Source organism: Chiloscyllium plagiosum, chromosome 22, assembly GCF_004010195.1.
Source record: "Chiloscyllium plagiosum isolate BGI_BamShark_2017 chromosome 22, ASM401019v2, whole genome shotgun sequence".
Taxonomy (NCBI): domain Eukaryota; kingdom Metazoa; phylum Chordata; class Chondrichthyes; order Orectolobiformes; family Hemiscylliidae; genus Chiloscyllium; species Chiloscyllium plagiosum.
In genome coordinates this window covers 33929072-33951534 of record NC_057731.1, presented here as the reverse complement: position 1 = coordinate 33951534, position 22463 = coordinate 33929072, and the positions used below count along the sequence as shown (strand labels likewise).

The 22463-nt window shown below is 40.8% G+C and overlaps 1 protein-coding gene across 1 annotated transcript in view; it reads left to right on the top strand.

Moving 5' to 3' along the window:
* Nucleotides 1-22134, top strand: part of gucy2g (guanylate cyclase 2g) — a 59160-nt gene extending 37026 nt beyond the window's left edge. The window contains exons 16-23 of the mRNA XM_043713162.1: nt 3588-3759; nt 5396-5536; nt 9063-9255; nt 12815-12989; nt 17813-17911; nt 19568-19659; nt 21813-21920; nt 22043-22134. Of these exons, the coding sequence (XP_043569097.1) occupies nt 3588-3759; nt 5396-5536; nt 9063-9255; nt 12815-12989; nt 17813-17911; nt 19568-19659; nt 21813-21920; nt 22043-22102 (1040 nt within the window). The 3' untranslated portion in view covers nt 22103-22134. The remainder of the gene's footprint in view (nt 1-3587; nt 3760-5395; nt 5537-9062; nt 9256-12814; nt 12990-17812; nt 17912-19567; nt 19660-21812; nt 21921-22042) is intronic.
* The last annotated feature ends 329 nt before the right edge of the window (nt 22135-22463 follow it).

Below are 22463 nucleotides of genomic sequence, written 5' to 3'. Positions count from 1 at the left end.
TTTGTGATACCCACCAATGGCTGAACATGTACTCAAGTGCAGGGATACAGCAGTACAGTGAAAACTGTACAAAGTCACCATTTCTGATGCCATCTAAGGTTAAAAAAAGTGTCTAGTTACAAAATCTTCGACATAAATTAACAAAATGAAGAGATGAAGTTATAAGTTCAGCATTATAGACCAGACAAAGAGAAACAAAAATAAAAGCGGATGGAGTACATGGGTGGGGGTACACACTGTCCCTCACCTTGAGGCTGGGAGTATACACTGTCCCTCACCATGAGGCCGGGGGGTACACACTGTCCCTCACCTCAAGGCCGGGGGTACACACTGTCCCTCACCTTGAGGCCAGGAGTGCACACTGTCCCTCACCTCAAGGCTGGGAGTACACACTGTCCCTCACCTCGAGGCTGGAAGTACACACTATCCCTCACCACGAGGCCGGGGGTACACACTGTCCCTCACCTTGAGGCCAGGGGTACACACTGTCCCTCACCTCGAGGCTGGGAGTACACACTATCCCTCACCACGAGGCCGGGGGTACACACTGTCCCTCACCTTGAGGCTGGGGGTACACACTGTCCCTCACCTCGAGGCTGGGAGTACACACTGTCCCTCACCACGAGGCCGGGGGTACACACTTTCCCTCACCTCAAAGCCAGGGGTACACACTGTCCCTCACCTCAAGGCTGGGAGTACACACTGTCCCTCACCACGAGGCTGAGAGTCCATGCTGGGTCTCACCTCGAGGCTGGGAGTCCATGCTGGGCCTCACCTCAAACAGTTGCATTACTTTGGGCACTGAATTACAAATTAGCAGCACTGATGTCATGGACGACACAATCTGTCAACTCTGCATTCTCCGACTGCACACTTTTAGATTAGATTAGATTAGATTAGATTAGATTAGATTAGATTACAGTGTGGAAACAGGCCCTTCGGCCCAACAAGTCCACACAGACCCGCCGAAGCGAAACCCACCCATACCCCTACATTTACCCCTTACCTAACACTGCATTCTCCCACTGCACACTTCTTGAGCATATGCTGCTATCCTGCCAAGTATGGCTCCTTGCAGAAGTGTGTGTGCAGCTTTAGATCCCATCTTAGAGTCAGAACAGCACTCACAGTGTTGAAACAAAATGGGCACAGCACCTAATCTGTTTGGGCTAGGGCACAGTAACTGCTGGAATCCATGAAATTTATTCCCAGTTCCCCACTGCTTACTGCATTGTTAAAGATATTTCTTGTCGCAGTAAAGAGTGAATGGGTAATTGTGAATAAGATAGTTAATCATATATGAAATGCCATCTCAAAGGAAAACAAGTTGTTCTAAGTCAGCATTAATATCAATGAGGTCAGAGCTGGAATACTCTCTCTTCACACAATGTGTGAGATAAGGGTCACAAAGGAGCTGTAAGAAGAATTGCAGGATTCTAGATTTTGAGGAGAATCTCACCTAAAATGAATTGTCATCCTTCAAAAACATAACTGTGTTAGGGATACGATCAAGGCTGTACATTATAGGATATAGGGTGAGGAGTATACTGTAAAGCTTTGGTTAAGGTAGCCTTTCTGGTGAGGGTGGTGGGTAAATATTATTAAATGGATTGGGTAGAGCCCATGATAGAGCATTCGTATATATTGTGTGGATAAATGGGTTTTCTCTCATAGCATCTTTTCTTATGCTGTTATGTCACAGAAAATTTACAGAATTCACAATGCCAGGTTGCCCCAGATGACTACCGGAGAGGCGTGAAGGCAGGTGAGGGGGCGTAGGGTAGGAAACTGTAACTAATGCTCAGTGGATGAAATCATGTCTTAGCTATTCTGTACTGTTCAGTGGCAAAGAAAGATAATACAAAAGCTCCAGAATAATACAAGAAAACCTTCTTAAATATCTCCCCAGAAAAACAGCCAGAATTGCTGCCAACATAGAGCAGCAGTCCAGCTGGTCAGCCTGTGTCTTTCTGGTCACATGTTGCTGACCTTGGGGAAATTGAATGAATCATCATGAGACACTGACCGAAAGGAGACAATCAATGAAGCTTCCATTGCTTTTTGGCTCCCCCGAGTGGAGATTCATAGGATAGCTGTGATAGAAGTTTGGGAAAACATCTTTGTGTTGCTGTTTGTGTGGTTAACGGTGTAAAAAGAAATGAACAAAAACTGAAAATAGCTTCAGGACTTGGACAAAAGATTAAGCGTTAAGAAAGATTATGATTAACACTTTCTGATATAAATTCTATGTGGTTTTAAACCTCCAGCACCTCTCTTCTATAATATGGACTCTTTGCAAGACATCAATATTTATTTCCCTGAATCCCCTAGACTCCATTTCTTTTGCTACTGTAAAAACTGAAACAAAATATTCATTTAGTATCTTTCCAATCTGCTATGGTTCCATATATTGACAACCTTGTTGATCTTTAAGGGGCCCTATTTTCACTCTAGTTGCTCTTAATATACTTGTAGAATCTCTTTGGATTATCCTTAACCTTATCTGCCAAGGCTAATTCATATCCTCTTTTTGCTCTCCTGATTTCCATCTTCAGAATGCCTTCTAGAGGAGAACAGCTCACAATTCCAAATACAAGAAAGTTGTGAAGTGTTATTCTTGAGAAGAATGGGAGCGGGTCTGCTGGAGAGGGAAAAAGAGCAAGGAGGAAGTTCTCAGGATGGTGGGGAGGAGAGATTGTTAGTAAATGTTATTAAAATGGCAAAAAAAGGTTGGTCTCCCCATATTCTGAGGCACGATCACTTGCTGAAGATTAGAGGGATGTACAAGAGGGAGAAAGAGAAAATGTTAACTCGAATGAACTTGAAATTAAAATTGGGGCAAGTAATACATCTAACATAGGACAACAGCAAATTTTGACATTTGAGATTGTCAAATTATTTGATGCTTCCCCCAACATTTTTGAACCAAAGAACAATGCAGATTTTCAGAAATCATCCAAAACCTGCCTGTCATGATTAAAATATTGTGGCACAGGAATAATAAATTTCCCTTAGGGCTCTCGGAATAACTCTGACATCAGTAGAGCTGCATGCAGAATCATGACCCAAACTATTCCCTACCAGCAACATGGTCATACACAAATAGCGTGAGTCAAACTTGTCATTTATCTTTCTTGTGCGGGTGAGAAAGGTTTTAGCAGATATGAATGTAAAGTGTCCAATATTGGGCTTTATTTAGTAATAAGATCGACTAAAGAGAGAAATATTTTCACACAAAGACTAGAGAAATGCGGAACTCTGTCTCCCCAATGGCATTGAGGCTAGATCAATTGAAAATTTCAAAACTGAGATTGATGCAATTTTGTCAGGCAAGGGTATTCAGGAATTTGGGACTGATGCAGGTTAATGGATTTAAGGCACAGATCATTATTAATAGAACAGGCCCCATTGGCCTTGTTCTTGTATTCCTTCCAAGTTAACAAGATAGTAAATGTTGAATCCTCTGATTTGGTTTGAGATTGGTTCTGGTTCAGAATAACTTGAGGAATTTGTCAATGAAATATATTTTGGATTTAAATTATAACCCCCACACCATTCATTTTCTTTATACATTTCATTGTATTTAGAAATTATTAATGCAGTCATAAACCCAGTGATCTTGTTGAGACCTACACTGTCTGCGGAAAAATGCAATGAACCGATTGTCACACTGCTGACTGCTTGCTGGGATGAAAGTCCACACAGAAGGCCACACTTTCAGTCAATCAAACACGCTCTGCGAAACGCTAGTCCAGAAGGGTGAGTTTTACAAGCCACTGCTCACCGATAAGGTTTTCATTTTTCTTGGGTCTTAACAACGTGCGGCACGGTGGCTCAGTGGTTAGCACTGCTGCCTCACAGCACCAGCGTCCCAGGTTCAATTCCAGCCTCGGGCAACTGTCTGTATGGAGTTCGCACATTCTCCCCGTGTCTGTGTGGGTTTCCTCCAGGTGCTCCGGTTTCCACCCACAGTCTGAAGATTACAGATCAGGTGAATTGGCCATGCTAAATTGCCCGTAGTGTTAGGTGCATTAATCAGAGGTAAATGGGACTGGGTGGGTTACTCTTCAGAGGGTCGGTGTGGACTTGTTGGGCCGAAGGGCCTGTTTCCACACTGTAGGTAATCTAATCTAATCTAATCTAAAAAAAACTCATGACAATTAAGTAAGAGCTCACAATAACACTGGTACAGATAATGCTATCCATCACAGCTGGGCAATTTTGTCTTAGGATTTGTTTCTGTTATGTGCCTGATTAATGATAAAGTTAAAAACCACACAACACCAGGTTATAGTCCAATGGGATTATTGGAAAGTACAAGCTTTCAGAGCACTTTTCCTTCGTCAGGTAACTAGTCAGGCAACCTGGTGTTGGGTGATTTTTAACTTTGTCCACCCAGTTCAACACCAGCACCTCCACATCCTGGTTAATGATACATTGTTGAAGATGCTGTTAAGTTGTATGTGATAACTGTGTACATGGCATAGTGGTTTAAAGTTAATGAAATAGATAATAAGATTTGAAGCATTTTGATTTGTAAAGATAGGACATTGACATTCTCTCTCTGAATGCTTTTTATAAATAAGCTTATAAGGAGACACTGGCTTGTGCAGTATGAGTTGGCTGGATGGCTGGCTTGAAATGTAGAGTGATGCCAACAGTGTGTGTTCAATTCCCACACCAGCGGAGGTTAACATTTAGGACTCTCCTTCTTAACATCTCCCCTCACCTGAGGCATGATGACCCTATCATATGAACTTGATGTGAACCAAAGAACAATGCAGATTTTCAGAAACCACCCAAAACCGGCCTGTCCTGATTAAAATACTGTGGCACAGGAATAATAAATTTCCCTTCGGGTTCTCAGTGATAACTCTGACATCAGTAGACCTCCAAGGAGCACGACTAGTAAAAACCTTAATCATAACACAAAAAGAAACCTCATAAATTTAAGAAATAATATTAAGAATGCCAAATTCACTCTCCTGTCCATCTGGTGATCTATGGTTACTGAAGGCCCGAACCACACTAACGGCTACTGCCAGCTCCTTCTGCATAGACTCTCACCAGGAATTCAGCCTAACATTCTGGGGGCTTCCAGAACTTCATGCTTTCCAGCAGCGCCAGCACTTTGCTGATTTTATTTTCCACAGTCTGTGTGTTCCATTCGTGAGCTACCAGGAAACTAAGAGGTCTCTAACGCACATCTCTTTTGCTGGTCCTCAGATTGCTAAAAACCTTTCAAGCATTTGCTCAGGTATGATTGAATGGCCACCACAGCTGTATTCAGTGCCACTCAGATACCAGTTCCTGTAAGGAGCAAGAATGTACAAAGAAGATGGGTGCATTTCATGAATGCTGTTTATCTAGTTGTTTATTCATTTTTTCTATATAGTGAGGTGAGCATTCTGGACAGTATGGTGGATAAACTGGAAAAATATGCGAATCATCTGGAAGAAGTGGTTGAAGAAAGGACAAACCAACTCATGGTGGAGAAGAGGAAGACAGATCAGCTTCTGTCCAACCTGTTGCCTAGGTACTGATTTTCTCAAACTTTGACATCTGAAAAGCTCTGATTCTCCTCATAAAATATTATTCTTACCTCTAGTACTTAAACATGTTATTCTAATGATAACATTGCACACAAACCTTCTACACTGTCACAAAGCTCTTTCTGGGACACACTGTGCATTCACTTTTACCACCCGGTTTGACAAATTCAGATCAAATTGTGGTACAATTGCTGCAGCTATTGCTGCAGGAAGTTACCTGATATAAGAATGGCATTTGGCCACATGGCCCATCAAGTCTGCTCCACCATTCGATTATGGCTGATATGTTTCTCAACCTCATCCTCCTGCCTTCTCCCCGTAACTTTTGATCCCCTCACCAATTAAGGACCTATCTATCTTTGTATTAAATACACTCAGTGGCCTAACCTTCATAGCCTTCTCCACAGGTTAACCACCCTCTGACTGAAGAAATACCTCCTCATCTCAGTTCTAACGATTGTCCCTTTGCTTTAAGGCTGTGCCCTCAAATTCTAGTCTCTCCTACTAGTGGAAACATCTTCTCCCTATCCACTCTATCCATGCGTCTCAGTATTCTGTACATTTCAATGAGATCCCTCCTCGTCCTTACAATGTCCATCAAGTACAGACCTACAGTCCTCAACCACTCCTCATAGGACAAGCCCTTCATCTCTGCAATCATTCTCATAAACATCCTCTGGACCTCCTCTGAGACATCTTTCCTTAGATAGAAGGCCTAAAACTGTTCACAATTTTCTAAATGCAGTCTCACCAGAGCCTTATAGTCTCAGCAGGACAATTCTGCTCTTGTATTCTAGCCCTCTTGAAATGAATGCTAACATTGCATATGCCAACTAACCTTAAATGAATCCTGAAGTAGGACACCCAAATCCCTTTGTGCTTCAGATTTCTGAAGTCTTTCCCTATTTAGAAAATAGCCTACACCCTAAACTTCCTACCAAAGTGCATAGCCTCACACTTTGCCACATTATATTTCATCTGCCACATCTTTGCCCACTCTTCTGACAAGTGCTTCTGCAACCGCCCCATTTCCTCAACATTCCCTGCTCCTCCACTTATCTTTGTGTCATCTGCAAAATTAGCATCAATGCCTTCAGTTCCTTTGTCCAGATCATTTATATATAATGTGATTAGTTGTTGTCCCAACACGACCCTTGCAGAACTCCACTAATCACCAGCACCATCCTGAAAAAGACTTACTTATCCCCACAAAAAAACAAAAGAACTGCAGATGCTAGAAATCAGAAACAAAAACAGAAATTCCTGCTAAATCTCAGTCTGGCAGCATCTGTGAAGAGAAATCAGAGTTAATGCTTCAGGCCCAGTGAGCCTTCTTCAGAACTCTTCCTGTTCTTTATTCACGGTTACTCAATTGTAATACCGTTACATATGTTTCAGCTTCTCCCTCTCAAACTGCAGGGTGAATTCTATTATATACAATCACAGTCCCCTCGGGTTTCTTCATCTTAAGCTCCTGAATCAGGTCTGCCTCATGACATCTTGCCAAATCCAGAATTTCCTGTTCCATAGTGGGCTCTACCTCAAGCTGCTCCAAAAAAAGTCCTGTAAATATTCCATGAATTTCTTTTCTTGGGATTCGCTATTCACAATTTCTCTGTTTCCTATTCCTCAGCTAATTTTTGCATCCATGTTGCTACTGTCCTTCCTATTCCATGGTCTATAACTTTCCTCATGTCTATTGTGTGGCATTGTATTCAATGCCTCTTGGAAGATACATCAATAGTCTTTGTTATTTCTTCAAGAAACTGCAGCAAGTTAATTAGGCATAATTTTCCCTTAAGAAATACATGCTGACTCTTCTAAATTAACCCACCTTTCTCAAAGGTGAATATTAATTCTATCCTGACCCACAGATTCTGGAAGTTAACCCACCTTTGAAGGTAAACAGACTGGTCTATAGTTGCTAGGCTTATCTTTGATGTGGAGATGCCGGTGTTGAACTGGGTTGGACAAACTTAAAAATTACACAACACCAGGCTATAGTCCAATAGGTTTATTTGGAATGTTACATGGATTGGCTGCTATACATACACACATATACACACTCTTACATATTCACACAATCACGCAGACCCTCTCTCATACACACGCACACATACAGCCCCCACACTCATACTCACCTACACACTCTCTCACAGGTTTATACTCCATCACATTCACACACACTCTACCAAACATGCACACACGCAAACACCCACTCTCTCACGTACACACTCACATGCACACACTCACATTCTCTCTCTCACTCATGCACGCACATACACATATAAGTCTATGGGATAAATTTGCATTTGTCGAATTCTATTTGCAGATACATTCTATTTTGCTCAAAAACCACACAATCAGTCAATCCATGTAACGTTTTATAAATTCCTGCTTCGGAAATAGAACCAGTCTGACTCAAGATTGGGATACAGACAGACTCTAACCTCATACCTTTAATGCATTGGCTGAGCTGAGATGGCCTCTTTTGTTTATAAAACTTTAACTTATCTTGAGAATGTGACTTAAAAGAAGTTCTGGGAATTACATATAAATGAACCGAAACTTGCAATCCATTCAAAAACTTGAAAGACTTAACAGCAATCTAGGTTTGTTCAATATACCGTTTCAGTTGCATGATACTGTGCTCTTTTGCTATAAATTCTGTGTCTGATGGTCCTGTTCCACAGCTACCTGATGAAGGAGCAGCGCTCCGAAAGCTAATGCTTCCAAATAAACCTGTTGGACTATAATCTAGTGCTGTGTGATTTTTAACTTTGGGCTTATTTTAACAACCTATTTTGAACAATGACATAACATTTGCAATTCTCCAGTCTTCAATTTCCACTCTCGCTTCAAAATCCTTGGATGCATCTCATCTAGTCCTCGTATCTCATCAACTTTAAGCCCCAACAGCTTATTCATTGCCTCCTCCTGGTCAATTTTAAACCTTTCAAGTGACTGAGTTTCTTCCTCTGTCACATGGTCTGGCATCTCCTCATAGAGGAGATGTAATGGATTAATTTAAGAACCCAGATATGCCTCTTGCCTCCATGACTAATTTCCCTGTTTTGGTCCCTAATCCACTTTACTGCTGATTTTAACATCCTTTTAGATTTTTATACATCTGTTAGCAAGTTATTTTGTGACATGATGTAAGCAAATTTATGCCCTTTTAAATGCAAAGCAACTAAATGGGCTCTTAACATAAATGTTCAGTCTTGCAATGCCAAGCACATTTCATAAAGGCTGCAAGGTTAGAGAAAAATTGTCTCATGATAAACACACCTTCAGATCCGATTTAAGTGCATTAGTTTTCAAATGTTTTATTCATACCCAATAGGGCAGCCCAAATCCAGGTAAATAAGCATTCTGGGCTTTTGAAGATTTTTCTTTTAATATTTCAAGTCAATGACCTTTCATCAAGTTTTCAAAGATGTAAGCATCTTCTTTAGATTATGAAACCGTTGCCTGCTGACTTCTAGATGCCATTCTAATCATCAACAGGTTCATTGCAGAACAGCTCATGCAAGGAAACCATGTGGAGCCAGAATTCTTTGAATGTGTTACTATCTCCTTCTCAGATATTGTTGGCTTCACAAGCCTGTGCTCTGTCAGCACCCCACTGCAAATTGTGGATATGCTCAATGACCTGTACAGCCTGTTTGATGACATTATTAAGTCTTATGATGTCTACAAGGTAGGAAAATGCTGACTGGATAACACTTGATACATTTAGTGTTTAATAAAATTCAACACTTTTGCTCCTGTTATCTTGACTTCAGGAGGGTTAAGCTCAGGATAAACAATTGTATGATTTCACCATGTTTGACATGAAGGAAAGACCAAATAATAAAAGAGGTCAAGTAATTCTTGAACATATGTATTAGAAAAAGCAAAACATTTCTGAAGCCAATACAGTGTCACTCCACTGGAGTGTCTTATAGACTTAACATGTAGACATTTCCCAGTGAAAATTTAACAGTGCACTGCTCCATTCAGAGTGAACCTTAATGATACCTGAACAACTTTATGCACTGCAAAAACCTGCTAGTTACTATTAATATAAGAACATACGAACAAGAGTAGGCCATTCAACCCCTCGAGCCTGTTCCATCATTCAAGGAGACTATGGTTGCTCTAACTTGATATACCTACCTTCGGCCCTTAAATACACTGGTTTAACAAAACTTTATCGAGCTCACATTTAAAATGAACAGCTGAAGGTGTATTTTCATTTCTAGTTAGACTGTTCCCTTAATCTCACAATTTGTGTAAGGTAGGCAACGGAGCAGCACTTGGTTTAGTCCTTCTTCATCTCCCACAATCACCAACCCCTCCCCCTGCAATCTCTTCATACACCTCAGGTGCATGCAGTGCATTGCTGATGCTTTTAACCTTTCCAATTAATACTTTTTTTAAATATAGAATCATCCCAATCATATGGAATGATTCCATTCAGACATGATTTCTTTCCTCAAACCAGTTTAATCACTTGTAGCCTTCAATGAATTCATCTGTTTGTGTTTCAGCATCTTGGTGTGGCACAGTTATCATTAGGCTAAATTAAATTATTGTCAGAGTAAGTAAAGAGACAAATAAATATAAGGTGTTTTTAAAAATGACTTGCTCCAATGTCAAGCTTTAAAGTGGTCATTGACTCCTCCATTGGTTTTGTAAAATATAGTAATCAAGTCCCACCACATGCCAAGTTCCAGCCTGGAGTAACAAGGATAAGAGGAAGCCTTAGTATTGTGAGACTACCACACCAAAGTTAAACAGAAGTTTCAAATATCTAGACCCTGTTATGAATGATTCACTGAATGTGATACATAATTGCATAAGTACATTGTTACATTGTAGTTTGAATTTCAATGCTGACAAGCTATTACAATAGGATGATAGAACGATCAGAAATGATTGGACAGATGTGTAGTCCTCATGGCATTCCTAACTACTGGACAACCTCTGTCTTTGCAACAGGAGCACAGGGAAGTGGGAACTCTGGCTCAATCATATCCTTTAGAGAAGGAAAGCCTGGGACCCTAACCTGGCCTAGCCTACATGTGACTCCAGATTCATAATAATATGCTTGAACTTTGAATGCCCTTTGACACAGTCTCGCAATACACCATAAAGGTAATGAAACCAGATGGGCCACCAAATATCAACAAAGACCGAAAAAGACACCAGCATTTACAGCCCAGTCAATATCAAAAGACACTAGATATGGTAAAGACTATAGTTGTTGCTGAGTTTTTGCAGTACATCTTCTAAATAGTACACATCACTGTGTGTAGTGCACAATTGTGTGTGAGATGGGACGCCAATCGAGTGATCTGCTTCTTTAGTGTTTTTGGAGTTGTACTGATGCAGGCAATGAGAGAATATTCTACCATATTCCTGATTGTATCTTGTAGGCAGAGGATAGGCTTTAATGAGTCAGCAGATGAGTTGTTTGCTGCAGAACTGGATTAAAATTGGAATCTTCGATCTGCAATAGTATTGAAGATTTCAGCTCCAGAACTAGCTGCAACCCCTAGACATCTGTTCCAGTTCAGTTACACTGGCATCCACCCAGTGTGTGGAAAATTGCTCATAAATGCCCTGTCACCAAAAAGTAGGACAAATCAAATTTGGTCAACTATTGCCCCATCGGTCTCCTCAAAATCATCAACAAGGTAATGGAAGATGCTGTCATAGGTGTCATTAAGCAGCAATAATAAGCTATTCATTAACATCAGTTTGAGTTCTGCCATACCCATTTGGTTCTTGACCTCATACCAGCCTTGTTCCAAATATGGACAAAAGGGCTGAATTCAAGAGGGCAATGATGGTGACTGTCCTTGATGTCACAGCAGTATTTCACAGAGTGTGTTATCAGGGAACCCTGTCAAAACTAAGGTCAATGGGCATGAAGGGGCAAACTTAATGCTGGTTGGAGTCTTACCTAAGACAAAGGAAGATGGTTATGTTTGTTGGAGGTCAGTCATCTCAGCCCCAGTTCTCAAAGCAGGATTTCCCCGGGCAGTGACACAGTCTCAACCATCTTCATGAGGTCAGAGATGGGGATGTTTGCTGATAATTGCACAAAGTTCAATATCATTTGTGACTCATCAAATGCTGAGCCAGTTCATGTCCATATGCAGCAAGACCTGGGCCATATTCAGGCTTGGGCTTACAAGTGCCAAATACATTCCTGCAAATCAAGTACCAGAAAATGACCATCTTCAACAAGAAAGAATTTAACTATTGCCCCTTGATGTACAATGGCATTGCCATCACTAAATCTCCCACTATCAACCTCCTGGGAATTACCATTGACCAGTAAGTGAATCAGTCATGTAAATTCTGTAACCAAAAGAGAAAGTTAGAGACTGGGAATTCTGCAGCAAGTAACTCACCTCCTGTATCGTCAAAGCCTATCCACTGTATACAAGGTACAAGTCATGAGTGTGGTAGAATACCCTCTACTTACTTGGATGAGTGCAGCTCCATATACACTAAAGAAGTTTGGCACCATCCGGGACAATGCCACACATTGGATTGGCACCCTATCTAACACCTTGAACCATTGATGGACAGTGGCAATGTGTACTACCTATGAGGTGTACAATAATAACTCACCAAGGCTCCTTAGAGCACCTTTTAAGCCTACAACCTCTGCCACCTGGAGGAAAAGGGCAACATCTACATTACTAAATTGTAAATATATCGCTGTTCCTTCACTGAGTCATGATCCTGGAATGTTCTCCCAAATAGCACTGTGGGTAATCCTGCACTCTGGGGTGACTGTACTGGTTCAGGAAGACAATTCAATACCACTTTCTCAAGGAAAATACAGACAGGCAATAAATACTGGCCCAGCCAGAGATGACTACAGCTCTAAACAAATACAAAAGGTTAATAGGAAATGACAATGTTAAATGCTGGCACGGTTACTTTTCTCTGACATTTGTTCAACTGATTACATTATTTAAATAACACTTGCATTGGAAGTAAATGGTTGTGGATTCTATTTAAAATGGTTAGAGTGATTGTAAATGTTTACAAATTTAAACAGAGTGCTATATCATCCTGAGAAGGTATCATTGTATTCAATTAAGTCTGCTGCTACTTTCCCTTTAAAAAAGTTAAATCCAATTTAAAAGCGAGAAATAAATTCTCTTTGTGTCTGTTAACTTCCATTAGTCCAGATGTTTACACATCATTTCCAATTACGAAAGATTTGACAGCATTCTATTTCTATCTAACTGAAGGTTGAAACAATAGGCGATGCTTACATGGTAGCAAGTGGACTGCCCATTCGCAATGGAATACAGCATGCAGGGGAAATTGCCACAATGTCTTTGCATTTTCTCAGTGCCATTGTGACCTTCAAGATAAGACACGTAGATAATGTACAACTGAAACTCCGCACAGGCCTCAACACAGGTAACATAACATCAATCTATTTTAAATGTTTTGAGCACTAATTGTTTTATTTTTCTTTTGCATGATATATAGAATATATTATTTGTAGTCTTCCCATTGTCCTTGTATTCTTGCATGATTTCAGTTAAAAATCTAAATTTAAATAATGGTCATAATTTTATGCAGGCACAGAGCACCACACACTGGCTGAAGAGTAGGGGGTGAGACTGTTACGGCATGCCAGGGAACCCCAGGTTGACTTATGTCCATTGGGCTGTCACATGGGCTCAGGGCAAGACCATCTCACCCATCTGGAAGACCCGTATTTGAGAGCCGTTGGTCAATCAGAGGTCTGCCAGCTCGAGTCCCGATAGTCCCATCAGGAGGCTTGACAACTATTGGAAAGGCAGACAGCCACGAATGAAGAGTATTGCTTGGGCCCTATGGCAAGATGATTGGGTGGGTATAGGGTTTCACCGGAGCCAGTAATGGAGAAAGGAGTAAGGGAGTCACAGACGGGAGATTGTGAGGGGTTGACAAGCAAGGGCAGGGTGCACCATGATGTGACCTTCTTTGAGAACAGGGTTCCTGAATGGAGTGGGACCCCAGTTCAGGTACAACCTGGCCATGAGCATTCAACAGATGGCTGTGGTATAAGGATATAGGGTCTGAAAGAGTCCATTCTGAGGCATGTTTTAAGCACCACTCACTATGATGATTCCACACAGACTTGTTGGGAGAACAACTTAGGGTCTTAAAAGCATAAGACCATCCTGGTTTTGCTCATAGACTCTGTAACAATGTTATTCGTATCAGTGTAACTTGTACCTATTTGCTAACATGCAATAAACCACATCTTGTTGAAGTCAGGAGCCTCTTCTCATTAAACAATCAAGTGGTTATTCTCTGCCACCCTAGACCAGGGCTGTATAGCTCCCTACCCTAAAAGATCATGGTGGCAGCAAACCTAGCCCTTGGTACTCAGTGCTACAGCTTGCCTCATGAGATAGGTAGTCAGCTGTGAGGGTGGGAATTGTTTATATCACATGGTGAGCAGTGGAATGGAATCCATTGAACTGCCTCATTCCATAGGCAGGTAGGAGTGGAGGTCTGATGATTTCTTCAGGCACAGTTTTAAGAATTCTGCACAGTCAGATGGCCAACACCTGGAAGAGCTGTACTTTGAATAATCCAACAGTAGGTCAGGCAGCATCCAAGGAGCAGAATTGACATTTCGATTGATTCCTGAAGAGGGGCTTACGCCCGAAACGTCGATTCTCCTGCTCCTTGGATGCTGCCTGACCTGCTGCGCTTTTCCAGCAACACATTTTTCAGCTCTGATCTCCAGCATCTGCAGTCCTCACTTTCTCATAATCCAACAGTAGAAAACATTATGGCAACATTCAACAAGGCAGAATCCATAGTCAATGATAAAAACATTTCAGGCCTGATAAAAACATTTCAGGCACTGCATTTAAAAATGCTACAGAATTAAAGGCTAAGTACTTACAGCAAAAATCAAAACGTTACTGTCACGGCAGGCTGACAAATTGAGACAGGTCTTTAGAAGGGAAATCAAGAGCCATAGAATCAATTCACAGACCTGGAGACTTCACAAAGACAGAATTAAAAAGGGCATATTCAAAGTCCAAATATACAAGTTCTAATGTAAGAAGAAAGTAGAAGACTTTATTCAGGCCACAGGAATGTTGGGAGATCTATTATTTCATCCTTGCTAAAGGTGTTAAGTGTCTATTGAAAGCGGACTCCAAGAATCATTCAGGTAGAAACCAGGATGAAAACAGTCATCGACATTAGGCTGTAGTCAACAAGAATTAAGCCAGAGAAGAAAATTATATGTAAGTGGGAGGTATTTCTTGACATCACAAACATCATTCACTGAAACTGGAGAGAGTGAGAAGCATTACTTTAACTCATAGAGGGTGAGAATAATTCAGCAAACTGTTAATGGTACAGAGGTTTTTATTTAGCCACGAAAAATGTGAATCCTTAACTTTAACCGGAAAAGCATAGAAGAGGACGGCTTAAATTCAAACAGAGAATTTAGTTTCCTTATGTTCGGAGCAATAAACCCTGAGTCATGTGACAGCCCAAAACACATAAGTCAACCTGGGGTTCCCTGCGTTGCACTAACAGTCTCAACCCCTACTCTTCAGCCACTGTATGGAGCCTCTGAGCCTGCATAAAATTATGACCATTATTTAAATTTAGATTTTTAATTGAAATTATGCAAGAGCACAAGGACAACGGGAAGACTACAGATAATGCATTCTATTACTAGTGACAGCAATCCTCAAATAGCTGAGTTCAGGAAGTGAACAGGGTGGTTTCACCAATACCACCATCATTGAGGCTGAATGAAAAGGTTTAGCCTAATGAACATATTAAAGAATCTACCCACTTCAGCACACACTTATCAACAGTGCAAGGGTCTGAAAGGATTCACAGTTAACTACTCACTCTGATAATGTCATACAAACTTGGTGGGACAACAGCTTAGGGTCTTGAAGGAATAAGACCATTGAGGCTCTCCTATTAGTCTCCTTGCAATGTTGATTATATTGAACTTTACTATATGTCACTCACCCAAAGCTGTGGCAATGATGTCCTGGATATGGAGATGTGTGGGAATTTGGGCAGTTGCTACATCCTGCTGGGAAATGATCCCTGCCACGAGTGCCACAGGGAAGTAGGGATAATGGCAGAGTTGATGACTCCCATGGAAAATCCAAATATTCTTCCTCGCCCTAACCCACAATGATTCCACATGCGGAATCTTTGCTCTCATAAACAAAGATATTACAAAAACAGGAAAGGTTATGTGAAACTTCTATAAATCTCTGATGTTGCCACAACTACGGTATAGAGGCAAGACCTGGTTGCCATACTTTAGGAAGGATGTAAAGGTCTTTGGGAAGGTGTTTTGGTCTTTTCTAGTTACTCTGCAACTCCTGTCAAGGTAGAGCTGACTCTGCTCAGGCTTCAGAATTTATAAGTTAAAAGGGAGCCGCTGGACAGTGAGACTTTATTAATGGCTGTGTTTCTTACGTTTCTATAAGGTGTTACCAGCTTAGACCAATTTCATAATCATAGCTAAATTGTTACTGAGTAGGAATTGAATGGTGTTGAGCCAATAAGTGAATGAAAATACTTCTACATCCTCTCGCTCTTGCCATTCCCGCATTGTGGTTGGGAGTAGTGGTGCTAAAAGTGAACCCCAGGTATTCTACTTTTAAACTCTTCATCACATTCAATGGCTGTGGACAGTTCCCTTCAAGTTTAGTACATGAAGATGCAATAAGAGGTCATTGCAATGAATGAGAGGTCGGATAAAAGCAAAGCAAACACACTGCAAGGGCTTGATGACAAGTTTCATCACCATCTAAATTCTGCATCTTTTTACCTTCTGTCCTATCAGAGTTCCCGCATTTGATGATTAACAATTGTTCTTATTCTGACTGAAGTTCTTATTCAGTTTAGATAGGGATGGCAAAATAGAACAGCTCAAACTACTGATCAAATTTATTTGTATTCAATGTAACTTTATCAATTTATGAGATTTACACAATCACTAGAATAGTAGTCAAAGTCCAACTACACGGGATCAATGTGGATTTCATCAGTTTCCTCATTTCCCCTCCTCCACCTTATCCCAGTTCCAATCTTCCAACTTGACCTGTCCTACCTGCACATCTTCCTTCCCACCTATCCGCTCCACCTTCCTCTCTGACCTATCACCTTCACCCACACCTTCATCTACCTATCACATTTTCAGCTATCTTCCCCCAGCCCCATGCCCCTCCCATTTATCTCTCAGCCCCCTTGGCCCACAATCCTCATTCCTGATGAAGGGCTTATGCTCAAAATGTTGACTCTCCTGCTCCTCGGATGCTGCCTGACCGGCTGGGCATTTCTATTACCATAATCTCGACTCTGATCTCCAGCAGTCCTCACTTTCTCTGAGTCAAGTTATATCACCCTCCTTCTAGAGGGCATATGAACGTTTCTATGGAAGCGATTCTATGTGTTAGACATGAGCTCAATATCCAGACAGTATTTGAATTGTAAGACACAGGATGACCAAAGGTTCAATTCTAGTTTTAAAACAAATTTGGTGCTGTCCTATTGAGAAATTCTCAAGTATGAAAGAAAGAACAACAACATTCCACTTTTGGTAGATAGCTATGTTCAAGAAACCTATTATTCCTTCATGTGATTGGCAATATTATATTTCACTCATTTTTTTTTAAGATTAGATTCCCTACAGTGTGGAAACAGGCCCTTCGGCCCAACAAATCCACACCGACCCCTCCGAAGAGTAACCCACACAGACCCATTTCCCTCTGACTAATATAAGTAACACTATGTACAATTTAGCATGGCCAATTCACCTGACCTACACATCTTTGGACTGAGGGAGGAAACCAGAGCACATGGAGGAAATCCACACAGACATGGGGAGAATGTGCAAACTCCACACAGACAGTTGCCTCAGGCTGGAATTGAACCTGGGACCCTGGTGCTGTGAGGCAGCAGTGCTAACCACTGAGCCACTGTGCCACCTCACAGTGTTAAACATGGTAACATAATCTCCAAAGATTCCTCAGAGGAGTTTTACTTTCCAGTTTCAATATTATCTGATCAACTTAGAATCTTGTTGCTTCGGTTTGAGAGCTGATTCTTGGGAGCTGATTTCTAGTTGTTGCAAATTACATGAACCAGGAAACAGCACCCGAATATTGGTTGGTAGATTGAATGGTAGCAATTACAGAGCTGTGAAGAGACTATTCCTCCCTTAAATCACTGCTTAATTATTCTTGCAGGTCCAGTAGTTACAGGCGTAGTTGGAACAACGATGCCCAGATACTGTCTGTTTGGTGATACTGTCAATGTAGCATCAAGAATGGAAAGCAATGGTTTGCGTAAGTATTTGGTGTTTTTCCTCTTTGGTTCTTAAATAAATAAAATAACCCAAAGAACTCAGCTTCCCTGGCAACTGGACGGGACAGTATCCTGTACACAAATGTTAACTACTCCAGATGGTATGACTGCAATCAATTCTGCAAATCCTTCTCTGTGCTGTGAATATTTGGAAAATATTTTGCTGAGTGAAAACATGGACACAGTAAATGTAAGTTAAATTTCAGACATACATTTAAAAGAAATTAACGTTCAATGGCTCGAAGAAATCAGTTTCATTTAATTTGTTTACTACTATGGGTTTTTAGATCAATGACAGAGGAAATGCCTTTTCACCGAACAGAAATAATTGTGGTCAGAAAGGAGGAATCAGGGAAACAGACCTGATGAAAATATCTCTCCAATTTCTTGCGTATTCTCAACAGCAACTTGTATTGACATAGCTATTCGCAAGTAATACAATGTCCCCTAGTGGTTCACAGAAGTATTATTAACAAAATACTTGTGCTTTCTAACATAAATTAATGTTTAGTGTGGAACTTAGTATGGACAAGAAATCAAATGAACTGTTTCCAATCTATTATCTGGCTCATTTATGACAATGATAGATGGATTAGAACATAACTCCTCCTGACCAATTCATCCCACTCTCTCACCACCTTGATACACTTGCCCCATTCTCTCTCACCATCTTGACACACTTGCCCCATTCCCTCACCATCCTGACACACTTGCCCCATTCTCTCTCACCATCCTAACACACTTGCCCCATTCTCTCTCATATCCTTTCACACTTGCCCCATTCTCTCTCACCATTCTTTCACACTTGCCCCATTCCCTCTCACCATCCTCATGCTCAGACCCTCTGTCTCTCACCTTTCCAAGCATGCACTGACTCTCTAAAAGAGCACAGGGACCAAGTCAGCAGAACAGGCTGTGAAGGCCACAATGGATGGGAGTTGCAGCAACAGCATGTATGTGCCCTCCCAAGGCAGCTGGCATCCCATACAGGACAGAGTAAACAAACACATCTTGGCAGCTTTCTACCATCCTGAATCCCTTTTTGGCAATAACTTTTCCAAAGCACTTGGTCCTAGGAGGAAGAAGTGAGTTTGTGTAACTGAGTGACTGTACAAGAGGGAGTGTGATTGTGAGATCAGTGAGTCTGCATGGGATAGAGAGGAGATATGAGATAGGACATCTATGAGAGGGAGGGAGTCTGTGAGAAGCAGAGACAGAGACAGTCTGAGTGTGCACAGGTATACATGTGTGTGGGCATGTGCAAAAGTGAGAACCCTGTGACTAGGTGTGAGCTTCCTCTTACCCTCAACAAAACCTACATACAAAGAAGCTCAACAAAGAAGGAAACACAGGCTGGAAGGCAACCCGAGACAGACTTCCATATGAATTCCATTAAGTTAGCTCAGAGTGAGGTGAATGCAAGGTAGTGATCACTAAATTCAACTCCTTAGTTTAATTCCAGTTCCCATCCCTTCTCTGGTCATGACTTAGGGCCTTGTCTCTTGGGCTGTGTTTCAGAAGTGAAAAGATATAAAAGGTTTTATTGGTTAGCTCTACTGCTTGGTTCTTTTTGTAGTCATTTTCCTGCTCCTATTTCTTATACACTTATACTATATTAATCTTTTTTTGATATTTAGCTTTGACAATACACATATCAGAGAGCACTGCTGAAGCACTGAGGGCACTGGGAGGATACGATGTTGTAAAGAGAGGGACAATTAAAGTGAAGGTAGGTAACCAAACTGTGAACATAAATTAATAGTTAGGACTTCCTTTTAGTTTCTTTCCCTATAGAAATGGTTTTTTGAAAACACTTGTTTGAAAGTAATACATTTGACATCTGCACTTAACAAGTTGGCAAATGAATTAAGTTGCCATTTCTATATACTCTGCAATTCAATTTTATGAAATATATTCAGAGATCTTCTCTGGGAATGTTGCTAGTGCCTTAATATAAGTAATATCCGAAGTGGCCTATTGGTCCTTAGGTAAAATTTAAAAATCTACTGTGACCCACAATACCTTTGTTTGTCTTTAATGAGCATGGTTTGTAGTTATGTTAAAGACAATCTGAAGCTTCCTCAGTGTGAAACATCTCCTTCAGAATAATCTGCCAAAATTGGACACTTCAGGTTTTGTAACAAAACATTTTTTTGTCATCATACAACAAAACATCTATCATTGAAAAAGCCATGCAACTTACCTACAACTTGTATTGAGAATTTCAAGTTTAAGGTAGCCTTTAATATACTCTAAAATAATCAAAGCTGGGCTGAGGTGGATTTGCTGAGTGCGATTATCCCTTCCCTGGAGGTGATGAGGAAGCTATCAAGAAGGGCAAATGGACAAGTTGGCTCCAGATAAGTAGTTGCCCCCCCTTCTCACCATTTCAACAATTAAGCATTGAGTAGGAAGGTATATGGATGCCTTTCGCATCTTAATACTAATTAAGGCCATTAATTAGAAAATAGTTGGTTTTCTATCAGAGAAAAATACCTTACCTTCTGGTATGGAGTTGGGATACTCTATTTCCACCTGTCTTGGTCATTCAGAGGCAGGGATAGGGAGCCAAGAGGATGAACACTGAAGGCTACCCCTACCCTTGCGCCAAATCCCTAATACCCCTCTTCCCCATGAGTCCAAAAAAGAACATCCTTAACTTCTCACCAATTAAGCCACTAAATTGGCCTTTATGGCAATTCTATCGGACTTGGTGACTGCAAACCTCAGATACTTTGGCAACTTCTGGTGGGCCAGGATTTCATTATTGAGGCTTATGATTCACTGAAGAGTTCACTAGTCAGCTTTGAAGGTGTAGGTTTGGAGCTTGATTTCAAACTTTCTCATTGGTGGGGCAGAGAGTCAGATACCCTCCCCCATACTTAACACACGGAACCCTAACTCTCAGCTGCTCTCTCTGACTTCCCCTCCATTCCTGAAACAAAATTCATGATGACTCTTTTAGTTTGCAATTTGTTGTTGATATAATTTAAGGAGCATAAATAAGCCACAGTTAAGGGGTTTGCTATTTGAGTACAAGTGGATCTGTCTAGATTTACTATTGTACCCACACAAAACTTATGTAATTGTACTCAACTTTAATACAAGACCTAAAATAATTATTTTAAAATTTCTTCCAAATATTTAAGAACAGTTTTTTCAATGTCATCCTTCCTCCACTAAGCATCTGAGGGGTACTGTATCAAATTTCCTAGTCCAGATTATTAGCATGTTAGTTTCTGATGGAAGGTGGAAGCAAGGGACTTGCTGGCACTCCTAGCAACTAGACTTGACTTTTCTCCTTGAAGGTTATGAAAATAACCTTACCCATAACCATCTCCATCTTCATGCTTCTCATAAGCCATGCTGATCTCAATGATCTTCCAGCCTAGGCTGACTCCAGATTAGAGTTTGGAACATCTCCTTCTGGGTGCTGCCTTTACTTTTGGATGTTTTGTGGCTCAGTATATTGGGAAATGAGGTAGGAGACTGGAAAATGCTTGCTTTCATTTCACTTCAGTGCACAATGATTGGTGTAGGCATAAGCTCAGGTTTATTCAATCAAGGATGAATCCTGGGACAATGTCATGGGAATGGTGACCTGGTGAACTAAATCTCCACTCCCTTTTCCTCTTTCCTGTGTCTGAACCCTGAGCATTCTTCAGACACAAAGAAAAGTATCCCCTTGCTCTGGTTTCCTTCAATTTAAAAACATGGAAGTTATACATTAAAGAAAAATACTTTTTTAAGGCAAAGTCTTCACACTTACTGTTTGGCACACCGAACCTTTGGTATAAGAAAATGTAATTTACTTTAGAAACAAAACAATTGAATATTTCAATATGTACCATCAAAAATATGACCCGCTTGTATTTTTCATAGGGAAAAGGTATTCAAGCAACATATTGGCTAAGAAACAAAGAAGGATTCAACAAGCCTTTACCAACATTAAATTGCAACATGGGAGAAGAGTTTAAGGACACAATGGAGGTAGGAATGGATTAGCTGGATGTAAAGTATGTCTAAAAAGGTACCAAAAAGCTGCTAAATATTTCTGGTGTGACAGTACTGTGCCTTTAAGAGGGATTAATTCTGTGCTGTTTCTCTTGCAGAGTGATGTTGACAGTGGTGATGGAATGTCTGCTTCTGAAGCAATGGGTAAACAGCTATGAGCTCCCTGAGTGTATCTTTGTAATTAGACAAAAGACTCAGGAGTTGGTGGACTCAGGCTCGTACAGTTTTAGTTTTGCTTTCAGTTAGGTTGAGAGCTGACTGTTGAAGCTGATAGGTACGGCTCTCTCTCTGTACTGCAACAAAAAGCTTGAGTTCTCTCTCTGCTGTTCAGTTGTTTCTTTAGTGTTCCTTTCTCCTTGATTGGCAGATAGCATAAGAGAAAAATCTGTCTTGCTAAATTTGTCTTTGCCAAGGATATGTTTATGGGTGCTGCCATATTGGAACAGTTAATGATTGATAGTTAAGTCATATATACTATTTTGTTAAGTATTTCAATAGAGATAATGTTATGCCAGAGTG